The following is a 24,575-nucleotide window of genomic DNA, read 5'->3' on the forward strand; positions in this document are numbered from 1 at the left end:
AGACTCTTGGGAGATCTGTGTTCAATCCTCAGCCCTGCAAAGGATGTCCCAGATGATTCTGTAGGAGGCAGTTTATTTTCTCCAAGGCTGCTTCCAATGTGTACCATCAGCATGATATTCTTGCCCAGATTTGAGTACAGCACTATTACTGTAGCATTCAGGGTGAAGTAACAGTTATTGCAGCACCTTGCCTGTGAACGACCCAGTCATCTCTCTCACCTTGTGCAGAAACTCCAGCTTCTCACCACTATTCACCAGCTTGTACGTGTAGACAAATCCCCCAGCAACCGAGCGTGGGTTCAGGATCAAGTCCTTGGCAACTCCCACCAGCACATACCACTCATCACCAGTATTGGAGAACCGGCACACAGCCACACTGGGGATGACAGGACATGTCAGCAGACCAGCATGATCATGACACTAATGCTGCACACATGGACTCAGTTCCTTGACAGCACAATTGCACCTACCCAGGCAGAGATATGGAAGTCCAACCTTCCAACACTGACATTTTGTTTTCAGAGGTCGTTCTTCCTCCCTGCAGAAACGTTTAATGCAGATTCTTTCATTTTTCTACACTCTCCATATAAAAAGATGTGCCCAGGTGTCACATATGTCCAAAGCAGTAATTTTATGCTTTCACAGGCTGGACACTGCCTAGCAATGTGCAAAGATCCACAAGAAGCTGTTTTTGAAAGGCTGTTCCAATTTGGACACGTACATAAAACTTTCTTCATCTTCCAGTGTTATTTCCTGCTTAGCTTAGCCAGGTTGGGAATCCTGGACAGAACAGGGAAGAATAAGCCTTTTGGACTAACATGACCTAACTCCACTTCACTTGCTGAGGCATCTGCTATTCTTTGTGGTTACTGTGTTGGTTTTCCCCTCCCTTCCCTCTAACACCTTCTTTCCATTGAATATATGCTAAGTTTATCTGGATGAGAAGGGGAAGTGAGAGACAGCAGCACATTCTCTTGTTCCCAGCTCTCTTATCTGTCATTTACATCCCCACATTTTTTTTCAAGCACTGGAGACCAGCAAATGCATCTGGAGTACCAGCTTCCGCTGCCACGTGCGGAGATATCAGGGCCAGAAAGGAAGGAAAGGCAAGACAAAAGCTTTAAACACGTGGCAATCACTTCTGAGATTTCAAGCCAGTGTCTTGATAACAGGCTGCATCTGGATTTCAACTCGATAACAGCTAAGTGAAAGAAGGAAAAAACACAGAAGACTGATCACAAACAGTGATGCACCTGGCAATGCTTCTTACCTGAAAGCTGCTTCATTCTGCTCTAGCTGCACCAGATCTAATGTATTTCCCTGGATGGGGTTCATCACCCTGATAACAGAGGCCCACTGTCCATTCCCTGCCTTAGGAGCACCAAAGATGGACTCGGGAAGATTCTCATTCAGAAAGGCTGCAGCCATCTCAGCAGCTAACTCCCTCTCATCTTCACCTGCAGCCTCCACCATTTCCTATGGCACATTAAGGGACAGGAGAAAAGAACAGCTCAGTGGATTTCCTTACCAGACATGCTGATACTCTATGAAGAATACAGCCTTCCGGCTTCCCATAAGCCCAGGCATTCCAGGGCAAGGTACTGCCTGCAAAAACATAAAACCCACCAAATCCCAAAGCTTCCATCCACCCTGAGCTTATTCCCAAGTGAGCCTCTGCAGCTCAAAGCACAGCAGGGTCAGCTCTGCCCTGCCCAAAGGGCAGTTAACTGGGGAGCTGGCTTTTTAATTCTATAGCTTCAGAAGCAACACTGAGAAGAAAATAATCCACTGAAATCCAAACATTCTCAGTCACAGAAAAACCAGAGAATGGCGCTACACAAGCATGACTGTCCTCCAATATATATTATGCCTGCTATAATAACATGCAAAGAAAGGACCAATGGGAAGCAGTGTATTCTGATAAAATGGGTGCTCGGAGGCAGATCTTCACTCCTTTCAGTCCCTGCATTCACACAGGGCACAAAAACGTGCAGGCAACAGCAGCCGGGAACTGGTAAGCAGGCAGGATTTCCAACTGCAGAAATTCCCTCCAGGCAACAGAAGTGTGTACCTGTCCCCTGCCCTATTACCTCAGCCATTTGCTGCTTCCTCTGTGCCTTGGTGGCCTCGGTGTAAGCGTTGTGGTCTGTTTCGATAACAATCAGGTTGTTGCTCTCTGGGTGAATGACAAATTTTCGGGGTGTGTACTGCAATGGGAAGGAAACCTGGTTGAAGACTGCCCCCAGCTTCTCCAGTGCCAAAATCCTAGGGAAGAGAGATATGACACAAGTTGAACAAGGTCCAAAAGCAGCTGTCCAAGAGAACAAAACTGGAGTTGAGCTTTATGTCTGTGAAACTGGCTAGTGCTGGAGAAAAGCAGCACTTTTCTCAGGCCAGAGAGTAACCAGCAAACAGCTCCAGAGAGCAAAGCAGAACTAGCATCCTATATGGGAGATGATGCTGTGGGACAAGGAGCGTTCTGCAGCACAAGGTCCTTGACGTGAGGGCTATTTGTCCCAGGGTGCATCCTCAGTGGTGCTGAAGCAAATCTATCCCAAAAGTAACAAAGAGCACATGGAAGAGGGGAAGTCTGGGGAAACATCATCTGAATCTAAATGTGACACAGACTTTGACAAGTAATCAAATACTCTTCAGAGGCACTTTAGTTAAAACAGTATGAGAAATGCAATGCCAACTCTTTCTTCCTGTGACTTGCCAGCTGAAATGCCAATTCTTCAGGCATTTGGTGACTGAAAACCACAAGTCTCTCCAGAAAGAATGACTCCTTTAAAAGAAATGAATGCTGTAATACGTCAGTGAGGACAGATATGAAAAAAGTGCCTGTTCAAGTGCATACAGCAGAGGTCCCGAATTTGTGGTCCATTATTTTCATGTTTTTAGCATCTAAGCTGATTTTTTTAAAAAAGGCAACAAATACACCCCTGTCATGCCTCTGATTTCTTGAATCAACTTTTTTTTTTTAATGCAAAGTAGCCAATTCAAATCACCAGCCACAAGATCCTAATACAAAATAGGTTCATAGTTATTAAAAGCTTCCCTCTAAGGACCAGAGAATTTAAGGATAACCTGAATTAAACTTACTTAAAAAAGCTGAAAAATGCAAGTCAGAGAAGCACATCCTATTTTCTTTTTAACAGCATAATTGTCCTTGTATTCCATTTGTTTTCTGAAATCCACCAGTTTTTCCATCAAATCATTATCCATAATCAAATAACCTCAAAAAGACCTCAATTCTTTAGTTAAGTCACTTTACCTCTTCCCTTTTGAATGTCTAGTAAGAATTCACCACCCTCCTCATCTGCCTTGCATTCCAGCCTGGAAGTGTGTTTCCCCATCAGTTTTTACCTCAGTGTGTTTGTGGAGATGGCTACAATGCCCTCTGGGCACTGCTCAGAAGCAAAACCAGATGCAAACTCCAGTGTCTCATAAGACAAGGGAGTCAGGTGGAAGCGTGACTGATAGGAGTAACTGAGCCAGGATCGGCTTGACATGGCCAGCACCTAGGGAAGACAGACAACAAATTTATTAGTCCTGGGGATGGAAACAAGCTCACTCCTTGCAAATACGAAGGGATGTACAGTGCCAGGCCCTTACCCACTTAACACCTGAGTCCTTGGGGGTGGACTCCACCCAGCTCAGGGCACACCCTCAGAGATTCTGTTTGCTTTCAAGAAAGAGTTTTATGTAGAAACTGTGTATGACACGAAGAGGAATTTTAAACGCTATTAAGACAACAAATATTCAAACTGAGGTGCAATAAAAACTGTTATCTGTAAAAGCCATGATAACAAATACTTTCACAGCTTTTTTTTTTTTTCTTTAACAATAGCCTGTTCTAATGGGAACAGGTCTTTTAATTAAGTATTTACTGCTTTGTCACCATACAAATACGGTAGCATGCAAGTGAAATTCCCTTAAAATCATCAGTAGCCTGTTTTCAAGTTAAGGGAAACAAAGGAAGACGACGAATCCCTAAACTCTTCAGCTTTATACATAAGACTAACTCAACTTCAGTACAACCTTACTTTCTGCCTGAGCAACAACAGCTGGAATTACACTGAATCCCTCATAGGGTACACCTGACCTATCACTGACTGGCCATAAACAGTATGTTTTTTTCTCCCCATATTGTGACACAAGGAATCAAGAATGAACTCAAAGCAGAAAAGCAATCAGCTATTCCTCTGCTACAGCATCCTCTGCCCAAGCTGCAAAGCACCTCACCTTCAAGGTACACCTGGCAGGAGCAAGTTGAAGAGATTTACTCAGTGTACCATAAACACTGAAGCAGTGGTCACATTCCCTGGTCCAGCCCCCTGTACTGACCAGCAGTATTTCTCAACTCTGAAGGGGTCATCCAAAAATGAGTCAAGCAGGGGGTGGCTGATCTCCCCAGTGCCACATCACAAGGGCTTGAAATGGCACTTCTGATGGAACACTTTCTTCCCTCTGTGCCAAATCCTGCAAATGTTTTTCCTGAACCATGTGTGGCAGCTGTCCACCCCCTGGCTGAGCCATTCTAAACAGGCATAGGAGACAATCATCACTGCATCAAGCAGTCAAGGGGAAGATTTCAGCACAGGGTTCTTTCTGCCTCTGTGAACTAATGCACGCAAGGTGAGGAAGCCTAAAAATCTGCTCAGAGCTTTCCAGACATGCTGCAAACACAGCCTATGGGTCAAATAAGTCCCACTTCCAAACACGCAGGGCAGCACTACACATTACTTCGTAAGAAGTAAGGGGAATACCAGCATGAACAAGGCTGTTTGTGAAAGAGCAAACTGAGCCAGGCAGTTCCATAAGGAAGTCATTCTAACTCCCACCCTTACCCAGAGGGTCCTGATGTACTCCAAGGACAGTTTCCCGCTCTGTCCACCAATAAGGAAACATGGGATGCTGTGTCTGGAGAACGGATCTGTACCCCTCTGAGCTTGCCTCACTTACCGCCTCTTGGCCTTGCATTCGGACTCGGAAGAGTTTCACAGGCCGGGAGCCAAGGTATCTGGTCCTGGTATCGGAAAGATCACCGGTAACAGGATCCAGGACAGTTCGCAGCAGCACACCATTCTTGACATTAGCAAACCAAATAGTTAGATCAAGATTACAGACAAGAAATAACAGCCATTATTCAAGACAGAGAGGAAACTTCTGAAGAATTGGGTGTCTATTACTAGCTTTCCTAGCTTCTGGTACAACCCTCTTCTACAACTATATCAAAATTGGCTCTTAACATGAAAAAGCATAGCTCCTGCACACTCCTATTCCAAAAGGAATTACTTGTAAAACACATGCACACCAAACAGGAAAAAGCAAAAAACCAGACAATGGCTTATGAGTACATCCCATAAGCCATGAAAACCTGAGTCTAATTCCAGATCTGAATCCCTCTTGGTACAAAGTATTTACCCAAAACCTCATGCTACTTACAAAGAGCTTCTTACATCAAGCTTGAAGAATGTGAAAGAACCTAGGCTGCTCTGTTTTTACTAGATGTTGAATTGTCAGAACAATTTTTGGTTGAAGATCACGAAGACAGCACCAGATGCAACGAAAAGCTGTGTAACAGCAGAGTTATTAGGGCAGAGCCTGTGGTTATGGGCAGTTACTCCTTGTATACTCTGCCCTACAGGCAGTTTCTAAAGAATTGCCCAGCATTTCAGCCAGAGATTTTTTTTTTTTTTTTTTTTTCCTTAAGGATACGTCCTCCTTCTGGAAGGGGTAAAGCACATTTTGATCTGCAAGACACTCAGGACAATACAGTGTCTTTTGATTAATCTTAAGTCCATGAATGTATGGTGAAACTTGTCACACAGTGAATCCCCCAATCTCAGTTGTTAAGCCTGTTGTAACAAAGAGGGAACAGCCAGGCTTTGTGTTGTGCTGCGTGATGACAAACCTACTTGCACAATCCATTTTTCAAGTGAAAGCTCACCAAGACAGGCCTGTCAGAACCAGGCAGGCACCTCTCACCTGCAGTCCAATGTTCAGGTACAGAAAGCCAATGGAGCCTCTCTCCCCCAGCTCATCTTGCTTCTCCGTGCCACCCATCTCCACGATGCACAATGACTCAGGCTGAGCAGGGAGGGCCTGCATACTCAGCGGCTGTAAGCAATCCTGTGGGAGACAGGACAGAGGTAACACATCAGTCAGCAAGGCTTGGCATGGCAAGAGGGGATTCAAGCTACATCTGAGAAACTTTGAGATGCCCTTTTAAATCTCCAAAAAGAGTATTCAGCACAGAAAAAAGGAAAAAGTCCAAATAAACACTGGCTCTGTGGATTTTGGCAAGCAAGAGTGGTAGCAGCCCTGGGGTTTGGAAAAGATAAACTAGATCCTTCCAAACTGTTCTAGCAGTTTGCAGCTATTTAGCATGGAGAGAGCTAAGCAAAGTTTGTTACTTCAGTCATCTTCTGAAAACTTCTCTGTTGCAGGGAGAGAAATTAATGGTGGTTTGGTGCTGATCTACTTGCAAATGAGTCTGCTTTAGTACAGGTTTAAACAGTAAGACAAGAAAAACAAACCCCCCCCCCAAACCACACAAAACCAAAATCTAAAACAAAACAATGAAGCAAATACTTTAATTTCTCATCAGCTGAACCTCCAGGCAAAAGCAAGGCTAGATAAAACAAGGCAACTGTTACAGGTTAAGATCAGGAGCCATGCTTCCTCCTACAGAAAAGCCACACAAGCTATTCATTCCTGGTCATCCACCTCAATATGGAGAGACATCTTGGATGGCCACAGCCCACCTCTGGAATACCCTTCTGAACATTTCAAGCCAATGGAAGAGGTAGTAACAGCACAGCTACTCACCGAAGGGTCAAGGGAAATAATTCTGACAGTGTTGTCCACCAGCCCAACAGCAAGGAAGCGGGAGCGCTGCTCCCCAGGAGGAACATTGGCCAGGCTCATGCAAACGACATCAGCTGACATCTCCTTTCTTTCCGTGTACTCATTCAGCTGTCCTGACTGAGAAAAAAAAGCACAAAAGACACTTACTGACTGCCCAATGGAGTGAACCAGCACCAAAATGTCTCTTCACACCTTCCCCCCACCGCTTCTTTTTTTAGGCCAGTGCTTTGGATTGTCCGTATTTTTAAAAACCACCTATTCATAGCATTATTTCAGCTACAGTTGGAAGAACCAGAATAGTAGTAGGATAAGTATACAGTTTCCAGCCTCAGTCTAATTAACCATTAAATAATCTCAGACAGAGTCCAGTTCTACAGGGTTTTTATCTATCCATTCAAGAAGGATGCTTCACTACAGAATCCCTGTCTGCGAGTCTCATCAAGGATCAGTCTCTGGCATGCCCCATAGTCCGTCTTGCTCTACCAAAATTCATTCCCAACATTAATACACATACCGGGTCCATCTCAAAATAAACCAGTTCTCCTCCAGTCAGTGCTATCACGACTTGTCTCTGGTTCACAGCACATTTTACAATGGTTTTCTTTCCTGGTGTCTTCCATTCATTTACTCTCTTATCTGCTCGGATGTGCCGGATGCCATCTGGATAAACCTGAAAGAAAAAAAAAAAAAAAAAAATGGGTCACAGCAATTTTGCATTTGTCAACCTTCACAACTCCCACTGGTGGTTCTGACACAGAAAAGCCAAAGAAAGCATCTCTCCTGGCAGTGGTGATCTACTGGCTATGCAACAGGCTGAACTAGCATGAAACCACTTGCCAGCTGGAAGCATTGCATCTTTGAGCTACAGCAAGGAACTACTGGGCACACAACAAAGCAGATTAGAACCATCTTCAGCTGGTACAGTTCACTTAGCACAATGTAAAAAGGGAAAGGAAATGAATCATGTCCCTCTTTGCCAATCCACACCTTTAAACACAACATATGCTGCACTAACATAGAAACTGTGGCCATGCCGCAAGCAGAAAGTGGCAGATGTAATCAGACACATAAAAGCAGCTTTCCATTACCTGTACCAAAGCATCGTCACCAAGAAGAGAACAGGACAAGGTGGGTGTAGTACCAAGGAATCCCGAGTCAGTCACTTCTTCTACAGTCTCTCCGATAGACAGCACCAGTGTGGCATTTACGAAGGACACAATGATATAGGCATCAAATTCATCTGGTTAAGAAAGACAGGGAAAAAAGGGTGTTGATTAAGTAAATGCAAGGCTTCCCAACAAAATTAGCAGCCTGACAGATGTCCAGCAGTTACTCAGAATTCCTGTGATAATTACACCTGCTGGCAGTACTGTGCAAGTTCGTTCTAGGACACACTGTCTGAAAGCCAGCCACTGCTAGACTCCAAACAATGCACGACTGAACCAGGGGTCAAATCATGATCCCGATACAGTCAATTCACCATACTTTGGATTCTGGCATGCAAGACTCCAGCCAACATTCTTCAAAGACAGTTCAAGTCTAGAAGTCTTTAGCACTCGACCCATGTCACACCAGGAGCTGAATCCAGATTTAACACCCAATGACATCAAATTAAATACCCCAATAATCCGAACACATGGAACTCATATGCAGAAACCACACCATGGATGCTGCAAACAGCAGGTTGCAGGACCTTGTACCTAACACAGTATCCACATAATAAAATGCTGCAGAGAACAATTTGGGTGCAGCGCAACAGAGGAGCTCTGGGTTAGCGTGCTCTATCCTCATCTAGAAGCTCAGATAGCTTACATTCATCACACAGCCACCCCTACAGTCTTCTGGGATGAGAAACAATTATGTTTTTAAGATAGATCAAACACTGACCTTTACTTCTACCACCACAAGTGACAGTATTGCAACTACTGTCTCCAGTACTGGCTTATCCCAAGAGGAACAGCTTGCATGTGGAAGAGCTATGCTAATTAAAATAGTCGTAAGAGCTCATTTCAAAATAAGGGAATTTTGTGGGAAACAACAGTAGTAGAACTGGGTAAAGGGAATGCCCTGATTTACTGCTGTCTTGTTTTCATTTTGCAGAAGATGACAGGCATTGAAAAGGGGGAGAGGAGTCTCATTAAAACAGAGTAACAAAAGCAAAAGAAACAATGAAGTGCTGGGAAATGGAGGCAGAAGCCTCAGTGGAGAAGTAAGACTGCTTTAGAAGCAACTCCACTACTGCTGCTGTTTGTCATGCAAGTGCTATTTCTTAAAAAGAAAAAATTTCCCATTTTAACCCAACTCAACCCAAAGCTCAGACCTATGCACCACAGCACAAGACAATTAGCAGAGGTCAGGGTGTAAGAGAGCTGTCACAGTTTTTGCCCTTGAGCAGAGTTTCTCCATAATCTGCACATGTGGGAGACATGGAGAAGAGGCTAAAGATTCTCAAAGTAGAGAAAGAAAATAGGGAACTCTTACTAGGTTGAATACAAGATGCCAGCAAACACCATACACCAGCTTAAAGAAACAGAACTGGGCCAAGTGAAACAAACGCTCCAGGAATGGATCCCTTTCTTATCCACTCTGTTTATAGGGAGGCTCTGCCAAACCTGCTGCGTCATGTTTGTAACAGAAAGGTCTTGCATACAGCTGAAAATATGCAAGTGAAAAAATCCCATCATTCTTCTCTCCAGCATCTGGTATACAGACCACAGCTATGATCAAACTGAAGAGCTTTGTACCATTAAAGCAATTCTAACAGTGGTCTGTGGCATAAATCTCTAACATGCTCCTAAAGCCCACAAACAGAAGCAGATCCCACTTGTGGAAATGAGAACACAAGAACTGAACCTGCACACAGAAACCAATTAGTTACTACTTAAAACACAACTTAACAGGAGAATTTCTCTTAATGTTAACAGCTGATGGTAAGAGTTCAGCAAGACATGCACTGTTACACACTTGTTATTTTCCACACTAAACAGCAGCTGCTCCTACAAACCTGCCTGAATTTTTCAACACCAGAAGTCTACAAGAATTCCTCGACTGCTTTAAATAGAGGTTCTAGCAGTTCATAGGCTAAGCATTTAATTCATAAATATCCTGTAGACAGGATGTTCTAAAAATCCCATTTCAAAGACCATCACTGCTTTCCAAACTTCTTGAGAGCTGCTGTCTTCCTCCCTGGGGGCTGTCATTCTCATTATAAATCACCATGTCCCAGCTGGAGGCTTAACCATGTGACTTGAAGCAGGATAAAGAACGCCCATTTGAAAGCAAAACAGATTCGCTTAGTCTTACTCCAAATGAAAACTCATTCCTACCTCTTTATAGTTCCGAGGCTCTTTTTTTCCACTGGCTTACAGTTATATTCAGAGCATGCCTTTAAGTTTGTGTCAATAACAGTGACCAGTGCATTTTTGCTTGAAGTCCAGTAGTGTTACTTAATGCCTCTTGGCTGGAGCTTTTGAAATAAAGGGTTTGATTTACCAGAATTAAGTCAGTGAATAAGATGCATTCATCCAGATCCAAACAATATGATTTTGGTCTAGAAAATATATCAGCCTAGTTGAGATTAAGAAGACTAAATCCCTGTAGCACAATGAGAAGTATTCTCAGAAAAATAAAAGATCTATAGATTTTAAGATGGAAACATATCTACTTAGCTCTGCATAATTTCAAGCATAACATCAGGCTCTCCAGAGTTCTAAACTGACAGACATTATTTTGTACACAAAATACAAAGACACAAGACTTCAGAGATGCTTATTACTGTTCTAATTGCTCCAGTTAGCTCCTTTCAACAAGTAACAGAGACATTTTAATGACTCCAGAGAACCACAGCTGGACTAATTTTCCTATGCATTCATTACAAGTTTTCTGCAGCTTCATCCACATGACAGTTATGAAAATACACGTTTCAGTCCACCAACTCTATCCTACCATGCTTTTTTGTTATTTGTCATGGATGCAGTTTCAGTTATTCCATGAGAATTCCATTCCTATACACCAGCCCACACCTGGTACAGTTTATTCATGCTCTGCAGCATGTGATTTGAACCAACACAAATGCAGACACCACTAGCTCAGACTTGTTCAGTGAACAGAGAGATGAGGAGCAAAGGTGGGAATCATTCTCACTTAGCAGATACTAATGGGAAGACAGCACATTTTCCTGTGTTTCTGTTGACTGCTGAATGGAGACTCTGCACCTGGGAGTCACTGCACACTGCTTTTCAGGCAGGAGCATCAGGTAGGGAAGGCAGGCTGTCAGCTCTCAGTTTTGCACCTATCTCAACAGCTGAGCATCCAGCCATCTAGCTTCCCACACCCGAATATTCAACTGCAAGAGGGTTTGGTCCAAAACCCATCTACTTGTCTGATGGGCAGACACATCTGTTCTGGGTTCAGCTGTGTTATTTTTCTCCTTCCTAGTAGCTGGTCCAGTGCTGTGTTTCAGCTTCAGTTTTGAGAACAACGCTGGGAACACATTGATGTTTTAGTTGTTGCTAAGTAATGTTCAACCCCAGTCAAGGACTTTTCAGTCTCTCTTGCTCTGCCAGTGAGGAGGGGCGCAAGAAACCAGGAGGAAGCAGAGACAGGACACGTGATTCAAACTAGCCAAAGGGGTATTCCATACCACAGCACATCATGCCTAGTAGAGAAACTGGGGGGAGTCACTTGGAAGGGACCAATCACTGCTCAGGTCAAGCTGGGTATTGGTCAGCAGGTGCTGAGTGAGTGTACTTTGCATCACTGAGGTTTCTTGGGTTTTTTTTTTCCCTTAACTTTTCAGTTTATATTCTCTCCCCTTGTTATTTCCCTTCTCATTATTGTTAGTGGTAGTAATTTTATATTGTACTTTAGTTATTGGACTGTTCTTATTTCAACCCATGAGGTTTACATTCTTTCAATTCTCCCTCCCATCCCACCAGGAGTGGGCGGGAAAAAAACGGGAGTGAGCAAGCCGCTGTGTGGTTCTGAGTTACCAGCTGGGCTTAAACCACAACAGCATCCCATAACCACAGGGCATTCCCATGCCAGCAATACCTTCAAGCACACATAATCATTTTCTCTTCAAGGTCTCTACAAAGCAGCTTGGAGCCAATCCTCAGTCTAGAAGGGAGCTGAAAACGCCCACAAGAAACACCTCTGATTTTAGCAAGGACTGGCCATTCTGCAGACACACAGTTGATTACCTTGTTCCCTCAAAGACTGGAAATTGGCAGTTGCTTTCTACCCCTCAGCTACCAAAGGCAGCAAAGGCAATGATCTCCAACTACACAACAGCTCCTAGAATTCGTTTACTGAAAAGCTTAGCCCCATGATTTTGGGATTCTCTGTGGTTAAGCTGTGGGGCAATACAGTAGCCCCTAGCAGTGAGTACACACCTGTGGTGATCAGCACCTCCACCACCAGCCACCTGTGGAAGAAAAAAAAAGGTCTGGTATTGGTACCATCACCACATACCAGCCAAGGTTAGTATTTACTTTGAAGGCTGCAAAACTGTATCTTACAGAGGCCTTGTAGCACAGGGACATTGTGGCAGTGAGGCAGAACCAGGCAACCCAGCACTGCAAATGGAATGCTCAAAAACCAGCACCTGCGCAACTTTCAAGATTAGGTACACGTTTCAAATGATTCTGCAGGCTTTTTGATTTTAAACCCAGTCAAACTGTTCCTGAATACAAAAGGTTGTAACTTGGAGATTGGTTTCATGTAACTTTAAACTGTATTCAGAAAGTAGCATTCAGAAAGTAACAGCCACAGCTTCCAGCCTTCTGAAATCATGGAGATACTCTTCATGCTGCAGCCTGGAGAATTTGCAAGCAGGAAAAAGAGGCAGCGAGACTGGTCTGGTTTATGTAGGTTAGCAACAGTCCATCTCCTGAAAAGTCAAAGGCATTCTCTGGAACCACAAGGGAAAAGATTTTCAAACTGCAAGGTGATGTAAGAAGCCTCCATCTCTCAGAAAGAACAAATGTTAGCAACTCTTCTTCCAGAAAACAAGAGCAAAGGTTTGTCTCTATCAAACTGGAATGCCTCTTTCAAGAAAAGCACATTATTTCTGACATGAACTGTGGAAATACTTTTCCTCTGACCCTTTTATTTCTGTGGAAAATGAAGGCACTCTGTGCTCAAAGTTCCTTCCATGCTGCTTAGGCAGTACATGAGTCTTAGAATCACAGAGAATCACAGAATGGTTTAGGCTGGAAGAAACTGAAAAGCTCATCCAGTTCCACCCCCTGCCACAGGTAGGAACACCTTCAACTAGACCAGGCTGCTCTAAGCCCTGTCCAACCTGGCCTTGAACACTTCCAAGGATGTGGCAGCCAAAGCCTTTCTGGGCTACCTGTGCCAGGGCCTCATCACCCTCACAGAGAAGAACTTCTTGCTAAGATCTCATCTCAGCCTCTGTCAGTTTAAAGCCATTTGCCAAAGTCCCTACAGGCCTTTGTCCAAAGCCCCTCTCCAGCTCTCCTGTAGCCCATTTAGGCACTGGGGCTGCTCTAAGGTCTCCTCAGAGCCTTCCCTTCTCCAGGCTGAACAAGCCCAGCTCTCCCAGCCTGTCTCCAAGAAGAGGTGCTCCAGCCCTCGCAGCATCTCCGTGGCCTCCAAAGGACTGGCTCGAGCATGTCCACACAGGCACGGGAAATGATGGCATGTCTTGGATGGCAAGGTAAATCCCACAGCAATGTCTGAAATTCTCACAGGGTTACTGGCTTCCCTGGAAAACGCACTACCCTGTGACTGCTTAAAAACAAGATACAATGTCACCGCAGCAGACTAAGGTCTCCACCGCAACAATCTGTCATTTCCATGTCTAGTACACGAACAACAAATCTTCGAGAGATTTATACAAAGCTCTCCCCAGAAAATAATCACTGAGGCTGCCAGCACCCAGAACAGATCTGTTTCAGGGTTTTTGGGTGTTTCTGAGGAAACACAAAACTCTGGCTCTCTTCTCACCTTCAAGAAAAAGGCAGGACAAGCGACTGTATTTCCTCTTGTTCTTTAATAACGCAAACCTGTTACTTCAGATCAGGAGAAAAAAAAAACCCAACCAGTCAAACCAAGCCCGCAATTCCATATATTCTGCCGATTTCAAATCTTGACTTTCCTGGAATCAGCAGCACTCTATACACTGTTGGGTTTTTTAATAGGAAGTATGTCTTAGCTCAAATAGACCATTTTTTTTGCAGATAATTCATAGAGGAAAGTAATAAAATACAAATATTGTTGCTGATTTATCTTCTTTGATGTGTAATTTGTATCCCACTCTCTCATGAAGAGCTGACTACTGTAGTTGCCAACATGCATATAACAGACAGCATGCTCCAATAAAAAGCACAAACAATGCCTGCTGATGTCAGAGCAAGAACTTATAGGAAGTGCGAAAGGATGAGGAGGTCAGCAGGTTCAGGCTGCAAATGTACAGCTGACACAGCATACTGGGCGATGGATGCAGCTGCAGGTGGGTACTTCTTTGTCATTCAAAGTGCAACAATTCTAGGGCACCAGAGGGTGGCTTCTAAGTACAAAGAGGTGGCTGTTGATTCAAACCTCAACTTCCATGGATGGTGCACAAGCATCATGCAACGCCTTTCCTATCTCCTTGGACAAAACATCAAAATACACCAAAAACCATTACCACCTTCTTGTGCTTCAGGAAAATACTGCATACCTTCAACATGTCTCCTCACTGTCCATACAGCATTGGGGTTACCAGGCAGCTCTGAGACAGCCATTTCGGATACCTAAGAGTAAACAGAAAGAAGGTTCTTTTGCAAACTGATGTTTAAGACTTAACTACAGTAAGCTACCGAACCACCAGCAGCTTTTAAGCCTTCCTACAACGGGGCAGGAAAGCTAGTAATTCCTAATTCTTATGCTCCCTCCCCATGCCAGATGTGCTGTGGGGTAGAATACATTCACCACTGATACGGCAACATCAGAGCTCTGGATGATCAGCTTTAGAAGAAAGTCACCCATGCCCAGCAAAGAGAACAGCAGCAGCTGGCAGAGACAATGGGATGCTTCAGCTCAATAAACTCAAGTATTAAAAGAGACAAAATGCATATGGTTGGAGTCAACTGAACAAAAAGCCTCTGAGACTTTAAGAGTAAACAGTATAACCCTTCTGCTTCCAAGAAGCAAGTCTAGAGAAAGCTGCTCTCCAGACCAATGGCAGAAGAAGAATCCCTTCGTTTCAGTTCCCTTATTGCAAGGATTTTCTCCCACTGTCCTCCCCTCTGAAGCTTCTCTTCTGAAGTGCTCAAGTCTTACCTCAAGTCCATGTCTTAGAACTCTCAGAGATGACCGGGGCCCCCGACCACAAGCCACATACAGCTGTGGCGTGTCTTCATTGGCCAAATCTGCTATCTGTATGCAGAAGTAAGTGTCAATACCCACAGGAAGAAAGAATTAAACTATACATGCCACACTACTGCTTTAAGAATGTTTTTTTTTTTTCAAACAGCGAAAGCAGTGAAGATGCCATAGCATGTACTATCTGCTACCCTGAAACAGTATCAGGTTTTAAGCAAACTCTCTGCAGAGGGGAGAACTGGTCTGACGGTCAGCAGAGGGGCAGCACAGAACTGCTGCTGACACCATGTCCAGATATATACTTATCACCTCAGGAATCAAAGGCTGCCAGGCCAGATACCAGTCTTAAGCAGCTGCTCGAGAATTTAGCAGGCTTGCTTTTCTACCAGGATTTATTTCTGGAAAACTAGGATAATGCAGCTTTGGGACTCTGCTTACACGCAAATACTCTGAAGAAAAGATCATTCATTTATGATCAACTCCTCTGTAAATGAGAAGACTTAAGTGGTGAATGGGAGCTTGCTGATGGCAACATACCTGACAACACAGAATAGGAGACAAACTGTCCAACTCATCCACCAGCACCAGGTTCTTGAGAGGTCGTGGCTGGAAAAAGAATGTATCTCCTTCCTCAAGAGGCATAGCAGAAGAGAACTCTGGCTCCTCATCATCGTCACCCAGGTGAGCAATTTGGTACAGGTAACTTGAGACAGACAGCAAGAGCAACAGCATGTTCAGTGTAAAGGTCATGTAAACTTCTAAGTAAGGCATAGACAGATACTCAGGCAGCAGAGGGAAATCCTTCCTTACATTATACAGCTATCAAAGTTTAGCCTTAAGGATTGCCATCTTGGTGACAAAATCTTTAAAAGGAGTCAGACCTTCAAGAAAAACTCCAAACAAAAAAATCCACAACAACCTCCCCCTCAAACCTTTGTAGCTGTCACTGGCAGGGTGTCCCAGAGTCCCAGTGTTTTCTCCATTTACCCACTAGCCTTTCAGATATTCTTGTGTTAGAGCCAAAGCAGCAACCGACAGCTGAGGCCAAATGCAAGCACAATGGCTAAGACTGCAACTCCACAGTTATCTTTTTTACTGGAATATTCTCACCTGACTATTTTAATCTGTATTCCCTACTCCATTTTATGAACTTATATATTACAATAATCAAGTTAAACTTCAGAGGAGACGAGGGGGGAAATAAAACAACAACAAAACCAAAACCACAACCCCAGATACAGACTGATTTACTTCCTGGTTTTAATAAAGCTCAAATGAATATGGCTTCCTCAAGCGCCTGGTTTATGCAACTCAGTTCAGCCACTGCAGTAAACTGGCTGGAGCTCCCTCAAGTGGCTGACTGCAAATATAGTCAGGCAAAAAAAGACCCCAAAAAAACGTATCTTCACTCCTACGAATTCCCCACTCAGACACTGTTAAACCATCTTGAAAGGCCTCCCATATTGAGTCTTTAGAATAGCCTGGAACCCCAAATATGAATTGAAAAAGTCCTCAAATACACATCTGGAAAGGAAAGGACCACAATTCCTGAGGTCTATCTACTTCACAACACACAGAAGTTCAACGAAAACTAGCAAACGAAAAGATAATTCATCTGGATACACGATGGATGTCATATGAACTTCGAGTGCCCCATTCTTCCAAAACCTACTGCAACAGAATATAATCTCTTGCTCTGTGCTCTGCAATATCTAATTTGGGTTCAAACAAGAAAGTCCTTCAATTCAGTCATATCCTAAGCCAACTGCTCTCCTCAAGCCATGTGAATAGAGCACTAATGTACTGATTAAAACAGAAGCGTTGTCCTTCTACGTTCATTAGGTTCAGGTGCCAGTTTGCAGCCCTGAACAGAAACAGTCTGTTTTCCAGGGGGAAAATGCTGATATCAAATTGTTTACTCACTGGTTTCCAAATTCAGATGCCACAAAGAGAAACCCTGTTTTCAGCACACACATGGCAGCAGCGACAGGAACAGTGTCAAAGTACTTCAGACGAATCTCTGTAACCTGAAAACAGAGCAAGATGTGACTGTACTAGTACAGGGCTAGAGCTGTACATGTGTGGCTTAATTAAAAGCAGCTGCTTAGCTATCCTCTCCAAAGAACGGAAGCAGGAGAGTTGGCCAGGCTTAACCACATCAGTAGTTTGGGCCAGCAAGTTATGAGCCACAAAATACAGCAGACAATTCTGAACACAGAAGTCAGGCTGCCTGTTTTATTCGAAGAATTTTGGTAACACTGAGTCAGTCTGGGGGGGGGTAAAAAAGGTAGCTGCAAAAATAGCAAGCTGTTGAATAGAAAGAAGAAATTTGCTTCACTGAACACCAGCCATTCCCCAGCATGTGAAGAAATAGCTGTCTTGAGCATATTTCTACATTTCATATGGTCACGACAGCTCCTGGTGAAACATTCAAGAATGACCTGAAGCCACTTAAAGATGGAACACAATCATCCCTAAACTGACATGTTTAGATGAAGGAAGAACCGATATTTGACATTTACTCAAAACCCCAACTGATTCACTGCACCAGAAATAGTTTCATCACAAAATACTAGGACCAGCAGTGGCATGCCACTGCAAGCCTGTGACTCAAACTCAGGGATCAACTCTACCTCACTTTGAAAAAAAAAATAACAGCATATAAATATTCAATCAAGAGATGAAACAGAGAGCACCTACTGTGATCAAGAGAAACTTAAGTCCCTCAGAACCAGTTTCTGGAATACTTCCTTTTGCGGGTTCATGGACCAAACCTTACATCTTCTGAAGAGAGAACTGCCTGCGCAACATCTAAAGTATACCCAAGTGACTCTGCAGCACAATTCTCACAGGATTTTGCAAACCTTGTGCTGTGTCTCTGCATGAGTGAACAAAAGGACTTTTGATGGTGATGGTAATATGTAAAATGTTGCAAAAGAATTTGCAAAAGGTTAGAAAAAGGGGGGCATAAAATCATAAAATGGAATACATAAACCTTTAGAATTAGTTTTAAGTAATGCTAAGTTTGATGACATTGTAACAGTAGCAGTGGAAAATTACTGAGGGGCACGATACGTAGAATGAAAAACTAGAGTACAGCTAGAGAACATACTGAGAATTCTTGTGCAAGATAAATAGTTAACATAGTTTTAAGAAAAATAGTCTAGAATAGTAAGACATAGGGATAAGGAGTATCCGGGAATGGCAGGTGTCCAGGATGGGCTACAGTTAAACTAACTGATAAGTGGGAGGCTAGAAGGATTATTATGTCTTTGGTGTTAACGATCCAATTAAGCTGGTATGAGCATCTACTGCACGTGCTTCAAAGGTAGCCAGAAGTGATGAAGATTGCTGGAAGAAGTAAACGACCCTCAGGGACCCCTACCACAATTCTGTACGCATGCGGGGAACTTTCTGGAAAATTATGTAATACATACGTAACCTCATGAATATGTATGCATGCCCAGTGTCTATATAAGGTGGTGTACGAAGCAATACGGGGAGATACACGCTAGGTGGAGCTATCCCCCGTGTCTCCCGGCACCGGAATAAAGAATACCTGCTTGTCAACTTTAAAAACTTTGTTGGCGAGTTTGTTCCTGGAGTTTCCCCGAATCAATTTACAACTGCAGGTGTAACAGTATTACAAATTGCACAAACCATGTGTCATTACACAGCTAAGCCCACAGTACTAAGTATTTTTCACTTCAAAACATCAAAGTAATTGTCTAAGGACACTTCCCAGCTAATGCATTTGATGCTCTTCACATAATGCTTACCATATCTTCATCAGTCTCCAAAGTAATTTTGAAGATATCTCCTTGCTCTGTCTGGGCCAGGAAGAAGAACATGGACTTGGTCTTATGTGTAGCAGAGCAAACAAAAATCATACCCCTCTCTGGGTCATCCAAGTCATTCTGCAAGGAAGAGGCATCATTGGAACTACCTGGCAAGTGCAGATGTGTTTCTCCAACTGAAGAACTTCCATTTCACAGGTGCCTTAAGAGCTGATAGCATGCGAGGAGGCTTTAAACACAAAGCACATCTCCTCCGTTGTACCCATAGTTACCCTTGGTACATCTCTGCCCCAGAAGGCAATAAATTTCTAAGACACTGTGCCAAAACATCATCCCTCCTATCTTTTTTGCTCTGCTCCCCAGACAACCTGTCACATATCAAAACCAAACATCAAGGAAAGGGCTGCTCACAAAGGGCCACATGTGGATTGCACCTGAACCTTGGCAGGTGTTCAAAGCACACAACTTGCAACACCAAAGGTGGAGGAAGCAGCCTTAGATGCAACAAAGCAGCTCTTGAATTTACCTGTGCACACGACAGCAACCATGACTCACCACCTCACGTAATGCCACTGTACACAGACAGCGCTTGCCTGATCAGTCTTTGGAGTATCTCCAGCATAAATCTCAGAGAAGAGACATGAACCAAGCTCATCACTTCAGGCTATGCCCACCTCCATCTTCCCTCCTGGGTAACATGCATCCAGTAAGGTAGGTGAGAGGCTGACACACTTAACTCCTTTTTTCTTACTTTAAAGCCTCCCTGATACCTTTAATCTCAAAAAGCAAATACAAAGCTTTCACTGAGCACTGACAAAGATAACATTAAGAAAAGGATAGGAACCACAAAATTCTCACCCGTCTCCTGGGAATTGGGCATCTGATATCAGGCTGGTCACCGAAGTTTTTGTAAGTAATATAGTTTTCAGAACAAATCAGCACCCCGCTAGGTCCATCAGAACCACCAGGAACTGAGATACAAAGAAGAAATATTATGAGAAAAGCCCTTACCACAGATCTGAGTTGCTGCCTGCAGAACATTTCTTTAGGCTTTCTTTAAACTGTCATAGCTTTCAGTTCTCTCCATCACCCTACATAATCTGCTCTTATTAAAGCATAAGACAAAGAACCAAGTACAGCTGCCTGCATCAGCACAACAAGATGGCAGACGGAACTAGGGGACCAGGAAGGAGAAAAAGGAAGGATGCAGCTTCAAATGGCTTACATTTTATCCTTCCTGGCTTATTCTTGTCTAGAAAGTCACATGCCCAAAACACCCTATTAGCAACTTGTCAGTTAAACACAACCCTGGGCTTACTGGCATCTTCGCTTGCTGTCAAAAAAAAAAAAAAAATCCACCAGATAGTTTCCTGATATATCTTTCATTTTTAGAGTATGTTTTTTAAAACGCTTCTATTGAGGTGCCAGCATAAGAAAAGATATGCTCAAAACAGTGGTAGTCATCAGACCCAGCCCAGTATTGGATGCCCCAACAGCTGCCTACAGAAGGTGCAACAACAGGGCAAGCACAAAAGGATGATCAACTAGTTTAGCTTCCTTCATACTTGGGAGAGGAACCCACAGCAGTTCAGTGGTTTCCCTGATTGAAGGCATTAGGCTGCTTTATATACCACCTTTGTATATGGATTCATATACTGTCTTTCAAATACTTATTAACTGATGGAATCCTATGTTAGAGTACGAAGTACTCGTGTATTACCTAAAAGTACATATTTTTGCATCTGCTCCCAGCTAGATGCAATCTAGTTAATCTCTCTTAGGTTTGGAATCCAGAGAATATCCAGAATACATCCAGAAGAAAACATGGGGAGCACTTTCAGATCACAGCTGTATCTAGGAATTCTTGGACATTTCCATGTGTGAACCACCACTCATTACCTGACTCTGAAGTCAATTAATTTATACTAATGGCTCCAGCTACCATCAACACGACTCCCAAAATGTAAAGAGTATTGACTGTGTTTCCCAGGAGAATGGGAACCAAGTACATCCATAGGAAAAGACTTTGTGGTGAAGTTGGCAGCACCTGTTATGAGGAAGTTGCCGTGCTCTTCCAAGGGCTCACTGTATTTCCTAACGACATGGTTCAGACCCAAGTCCAGTTCATAAAAGGTCAATGTCTGTTGTGTGTTGGCTGCTGCTTCTCCTGTTGGATCATTGTCTGCTTCCTAAAACAAAACACATGAAGGAGTCTTTCAAGAAAAGTATTAAAGAAAGAAAAAGCTGATGCATGGGAAACAGTTTTCAGTAGCATTAGAATGAAATCCAAAAGAAGACTTGCTGGAAGATGCACCATAAAAAGTACAGAAAAAGAAAATATGCACATTTGCAGTTGAACAGCAAGAATTTAGGAATCATCACCTAGAAAGAAGAGACTTGCCTATTCTGATTCAAGGCAACACAAAAAGCACGCTCACAACTGGAAATTGCCTCAGACAGCAAAAGCAGCCAACATTCCCTGCCTCCAGAGATAGATTAAGAACACAAGAGACATGACAAAGCTCAAAAGACAGCAAAGGGAGATCAAGTTCTTCTCACCTCATAATCCATTTCCAGACAAGCAAACATTGGGTTTTCAAATCCCACATCGACTCCCACCACATGGTAGACCAAAGTATTGGCCTTGTGGGCTTCCAGTGGGGAGGAAATGGTAAGACGAGCAGCAGCGTCTCTGTTTAAGATATACACCAGCTTCTGCTTTTCAATAGCACCTGCAAAAGCAAAGACAACAGTGCCTGAAGCACAGCTCCTGCTGATCAAATCTGACCATACCTGCAGTCCAGTATCAATACACAACCTTGCAAGAGAATGTCTATTACTCCTGCTGAAGCTCACCATCAGTGTTTATTTCTGTGCCACCAATTAACTTTAAATGCCTCATTTCAAATGTTTTGTGCTGCAAGGAAAAATGCCAACTCCAGCTCTTTAAAGGCAAAAACCTGACCTTTTGAGCTACGTTCACCTAGAACAACAGCCACTCTACAATGGCTACAGTCAGGTCTACTCACTCATTCCACCACACAAGAGATGGAAGAAATGGAAGGAAAACCAAATTGAGCACAGGCAGATGTTCCACTGTTTAAAGCCATTTGGAAGTAATATCTCCTCAGAAATATTGTAACTAAAAAAATCCATTCTTAGTTAAGTCATATGCACAGTATCCACATCATAATAATCGCTCACTATGAGCACGAATAGCACAACTGTAACTGGCTACCTCCACACCCATGAAAACAAGACTTGTTAGAAAGAAAACATTATTTGTTGATATTCCTGATATAAAAAAGCACTATTAAAGTACTGTCATTTCAAGCTGTCAGCGTGTAGGAAAGCAGCATTGCACAAAGCTGGCTTTGGCAACTCAGTTGCCAAAAAGTACCAATTCACTAAGACACCTTGTGGCAAATCTTACAAAAACTCCCAAACATCACCCAAGTGTCCTGCTACTGGTGAAGCTGGATCAGAAATGCATCTAGCTGCCTCCATGATACTTCTCAGAGAAGAGTAAGGAACTCATACTGTCATTTCAGGCTACGGCAGCTGACTGACTACGCGGTAGCACTGATGCATGCAACCCCAATTTCTCTCCCAGACACGGCGCTCTGGGGATCTGTGCACCACTGAGCAAGCTGGCCTCTTTCCAGCGTTAGAATTCATTTGTGGAATTCCATCAGCATCAAGGAACTATTCTGAATGCCTGCATTCTCTCCGACATGTCTCATAGCTTAACAAACTACCTGAGAAACACTTCCAATTACACCTGGCAGAAACTCACTCAAAAATAAATATCCACAAGACAGAAGGAAAAAAAGTAAGGTGAAACCAAGCTGATAGACTGACTTACTGATCATGACAGCACGGCCCTTTGGGTCTACAGCCAAGTACTGGCCTGGAACGATTCTGCGACATCCACTCTTGCCAAAGGTTTCCTGATGAATCTTCTCAAACACGTTCTTTGAGGGCTGGTACTCCAGAATAACGATGCGCCCCGAATCACTGCCTACGACAATATAGTCTTTGGTGCCGCCCGTCAGCCTGAAGGCCATGAGGGACCGAATGACTCCAAATACTTCCACAGTCAGCAGGGTGTGAACCTTCCCTGTGTTGGGATCGGGGCGCAGTAACTCCAGGATCTTGCCACGGGAAACAACAATTTCTTGTTGCTTGGTTCCTAGAGAACCCAAAACATGACAAAGAGTTAGCAAGAATGCAGCAGAACATGCAACTTTCAGAAGCATTACAAGAAATAACATAAAATTTCATTACCAGTAAATGCCAACGAGTTAAACAATTTCTGTGGAACAATTTGAAGGAACTATATTCAGTGCCACTATTGTTTATTTCTTAACAGACCAGGAAAACTGGTCTAAAAAAAATACTAAATTAAATCTATAGATAATCGACCCAAACTTCTCTTGATCCTTCCACAAGTTACAACAGCTCAAGAGCAAATAACAATACACCAATAGAAAAAAAAAAAAAAGGCACACTGAAGCAAACTAACTTCAGCAACAAACCAAATAAAATCCACCTTTTTTCCACTATGAACCCAAAAAAGCTCAAGCTTAGATGCATGCAGGGAGGAGAAAATTACCTGAAAAATTGCCATGGATAGCATAGCTAATACCAGTGGCACGCTGCAACGTCAGGTTGTAGAGAAACATGTTGTCAATGGGTTTGTCACCTTATCGTAGCTCCACCGAGTCTGCAACAAGTAGAACAAAAAAATGTACTTTGCAAAGCCAAAGCCTTCCATAAGGCACAGAGAACCGCTGCCCCCCTGCTTGTCTGAGTTCATCACCTCACACTGGAACACTGCCTGCCACCCAGCTGAAGTTATGTGGCATTTATTACGAGGCAAAAAGCTCTCCCAGTGAAGATCAGGCTGCTGAGCTCCTTACTGCAGTGTGCCTGAGCAGGACATTCAGTTAATGACTTCTCCTGCGGTTTCAGTTGTTCAGAAGTCAAACAAAGTAATAACATCTCCAGGGATGCCCTACGCTGTTACACATCACTCATGTCGCCTCTTCATTAAATACGAACCAAACCTACCCACAACGGCTTAGAGCGAGCGTCTGAATCGATCCCGTGCCCCGGGCCTCACGCGGGAGGGACTGGCGGCTGCACATTTGCGGCAGGCCTGGGGAACCTCGCGGAAGCCCACGCCAGACCTGCAGCCTAGCACCGCTCCGGACTACCAAGCCGTGTTCCGGGAACCGGCCACGGATCCACCGGCCGGGCAGCCCCCCACAGGCCAGGCACCGAGGGGCCCAAAGGGCTCGGTGCAGCGGCCTCTCCCCTGGCAAGATCACGGCGCATACCGCGCCCCCCCCGCCCCCCCAGCCGAGAGGCCACAGTTGCGCGGGCGCTACGTGCCGGGGCGGCCTTTACCGTGCAGATGGAGGCGGATGGTGGAGAATGCTAGTGCTGCCTAGGCAAGCGCACCTCTAGTCCCCTCCGCCATGAGCTCCGCGCCTGCGCAATCCCCTCCCGCGTCTCCTCTACGGGGCTTTCCGCCAAGTACGGCGCGCGCGCGCGTCGTGTGTCTGCCGA

The 24,575-nt window shown here is 43.9% G+C and overlaps 1 protein-coding gene across 5 annotated transcripts in view; it reads right to left on the minus strand.

Annotated features, from left to right (window-relative positions):
- SF3B3 (splicing factor 3b subunit 3) overlaps window positions 1-24,545 on the minus strand; it is a 31,439-nt gene extending 6,894 nt beyond the window's left edge. For 2 of the 5 annotated variants that reach the window (XR_013958785.1, XM_080637817.1), the window contains exons 1-20: window positions 24,414-24,544; window positions 23,617-23,727; window positions 22,867-23,193; window positions 21,561-21,733; window positions 21,049-21,190; window positions 19,860-19,972; window positions 18,984-19,121; window positions 17,128-17,231; window positions 15,742-15,907; window positions 15,163-15,258; window positions 14,561-14,633; window positions 7,962-8,113; window positions 7,388-7,543; window positions 6,835-6,990; window positions 5,992-6,135; window positions 4,966-5,088; window positions 3,367-3,521; window positions 2,091-2,265; window positions 1,271-1,476; window positions 220-376 (exon numbers count right to left, since the gene is read on the minus strand). Coding sequence is in view for 4 of the 5 variants with exons in the window: in XM_080637817.1 (XP_080493943.1) it covers window positions 220-376; window positions 1,271-1,476; window positions 2,091-2,265; window positions 3,367-3,521; window positions 4,966-5,088; window positions 5,992-6,135; window positions 6,835-6,990; window positions 7,388-7,543; window positions 7,962-8,113; window positions 14,561-14,633; window positions 15,163-15,258; window positions 15,742-15,907; window positions 17,128-17,231; window positions 18,984-19,121; window positions 19,860-19,972; window positions 21,049-21,190; window positions 21,561-21,733; window positions 22,867-23,193; window positions 23,617-23,686 (2,826 nt within the window). In the remaining variant the exon portion in view is untranslated. Of the gene's footprint in view, window positions 1-219; window positions 377-1,270; window positions 1,477-2,090; window positions 2,266-3,366; window positions 3,522-4,965; window positions 5,089-5,991; window positions 6,136-6,834; window positions 6,991-7,387; window positions 7,544-7,961; window positions 8,114-14,560; window positions 14,634-15,162; window positions 15,259-15,741; window positions 15,908-17,127; window positions 17,232-18,983; window positions 19,122-19,859; window positions 19,973-21,048; window positions 21,191-21,560; window positions 21,734-22,866; window positions 23,194-23,616; window positions 23,841-24,413 lie in introns of those variants that run through there. The other 3 variants (XM_080637819.1, XM_080637818.1, XM_080637820.1) reach the window with 3 other exon arrangements.
- Between the last annotated feature and the right edge of the window lie 30 nt (window positions 24,546-24,575).

The sequence above is a fragment of the Psittacula echo genome (assembly GCF_963264785.1).
Source record: "Psittacula echo genome assembly, chromosome: Z".
Classification (NCBI taxonomy): domain Eukaryota; kingdom Metazoa; phylum Chordata; class Aves; order Psittaciformes; family Psittacidae; genus Psittacula; species Psittacula echo.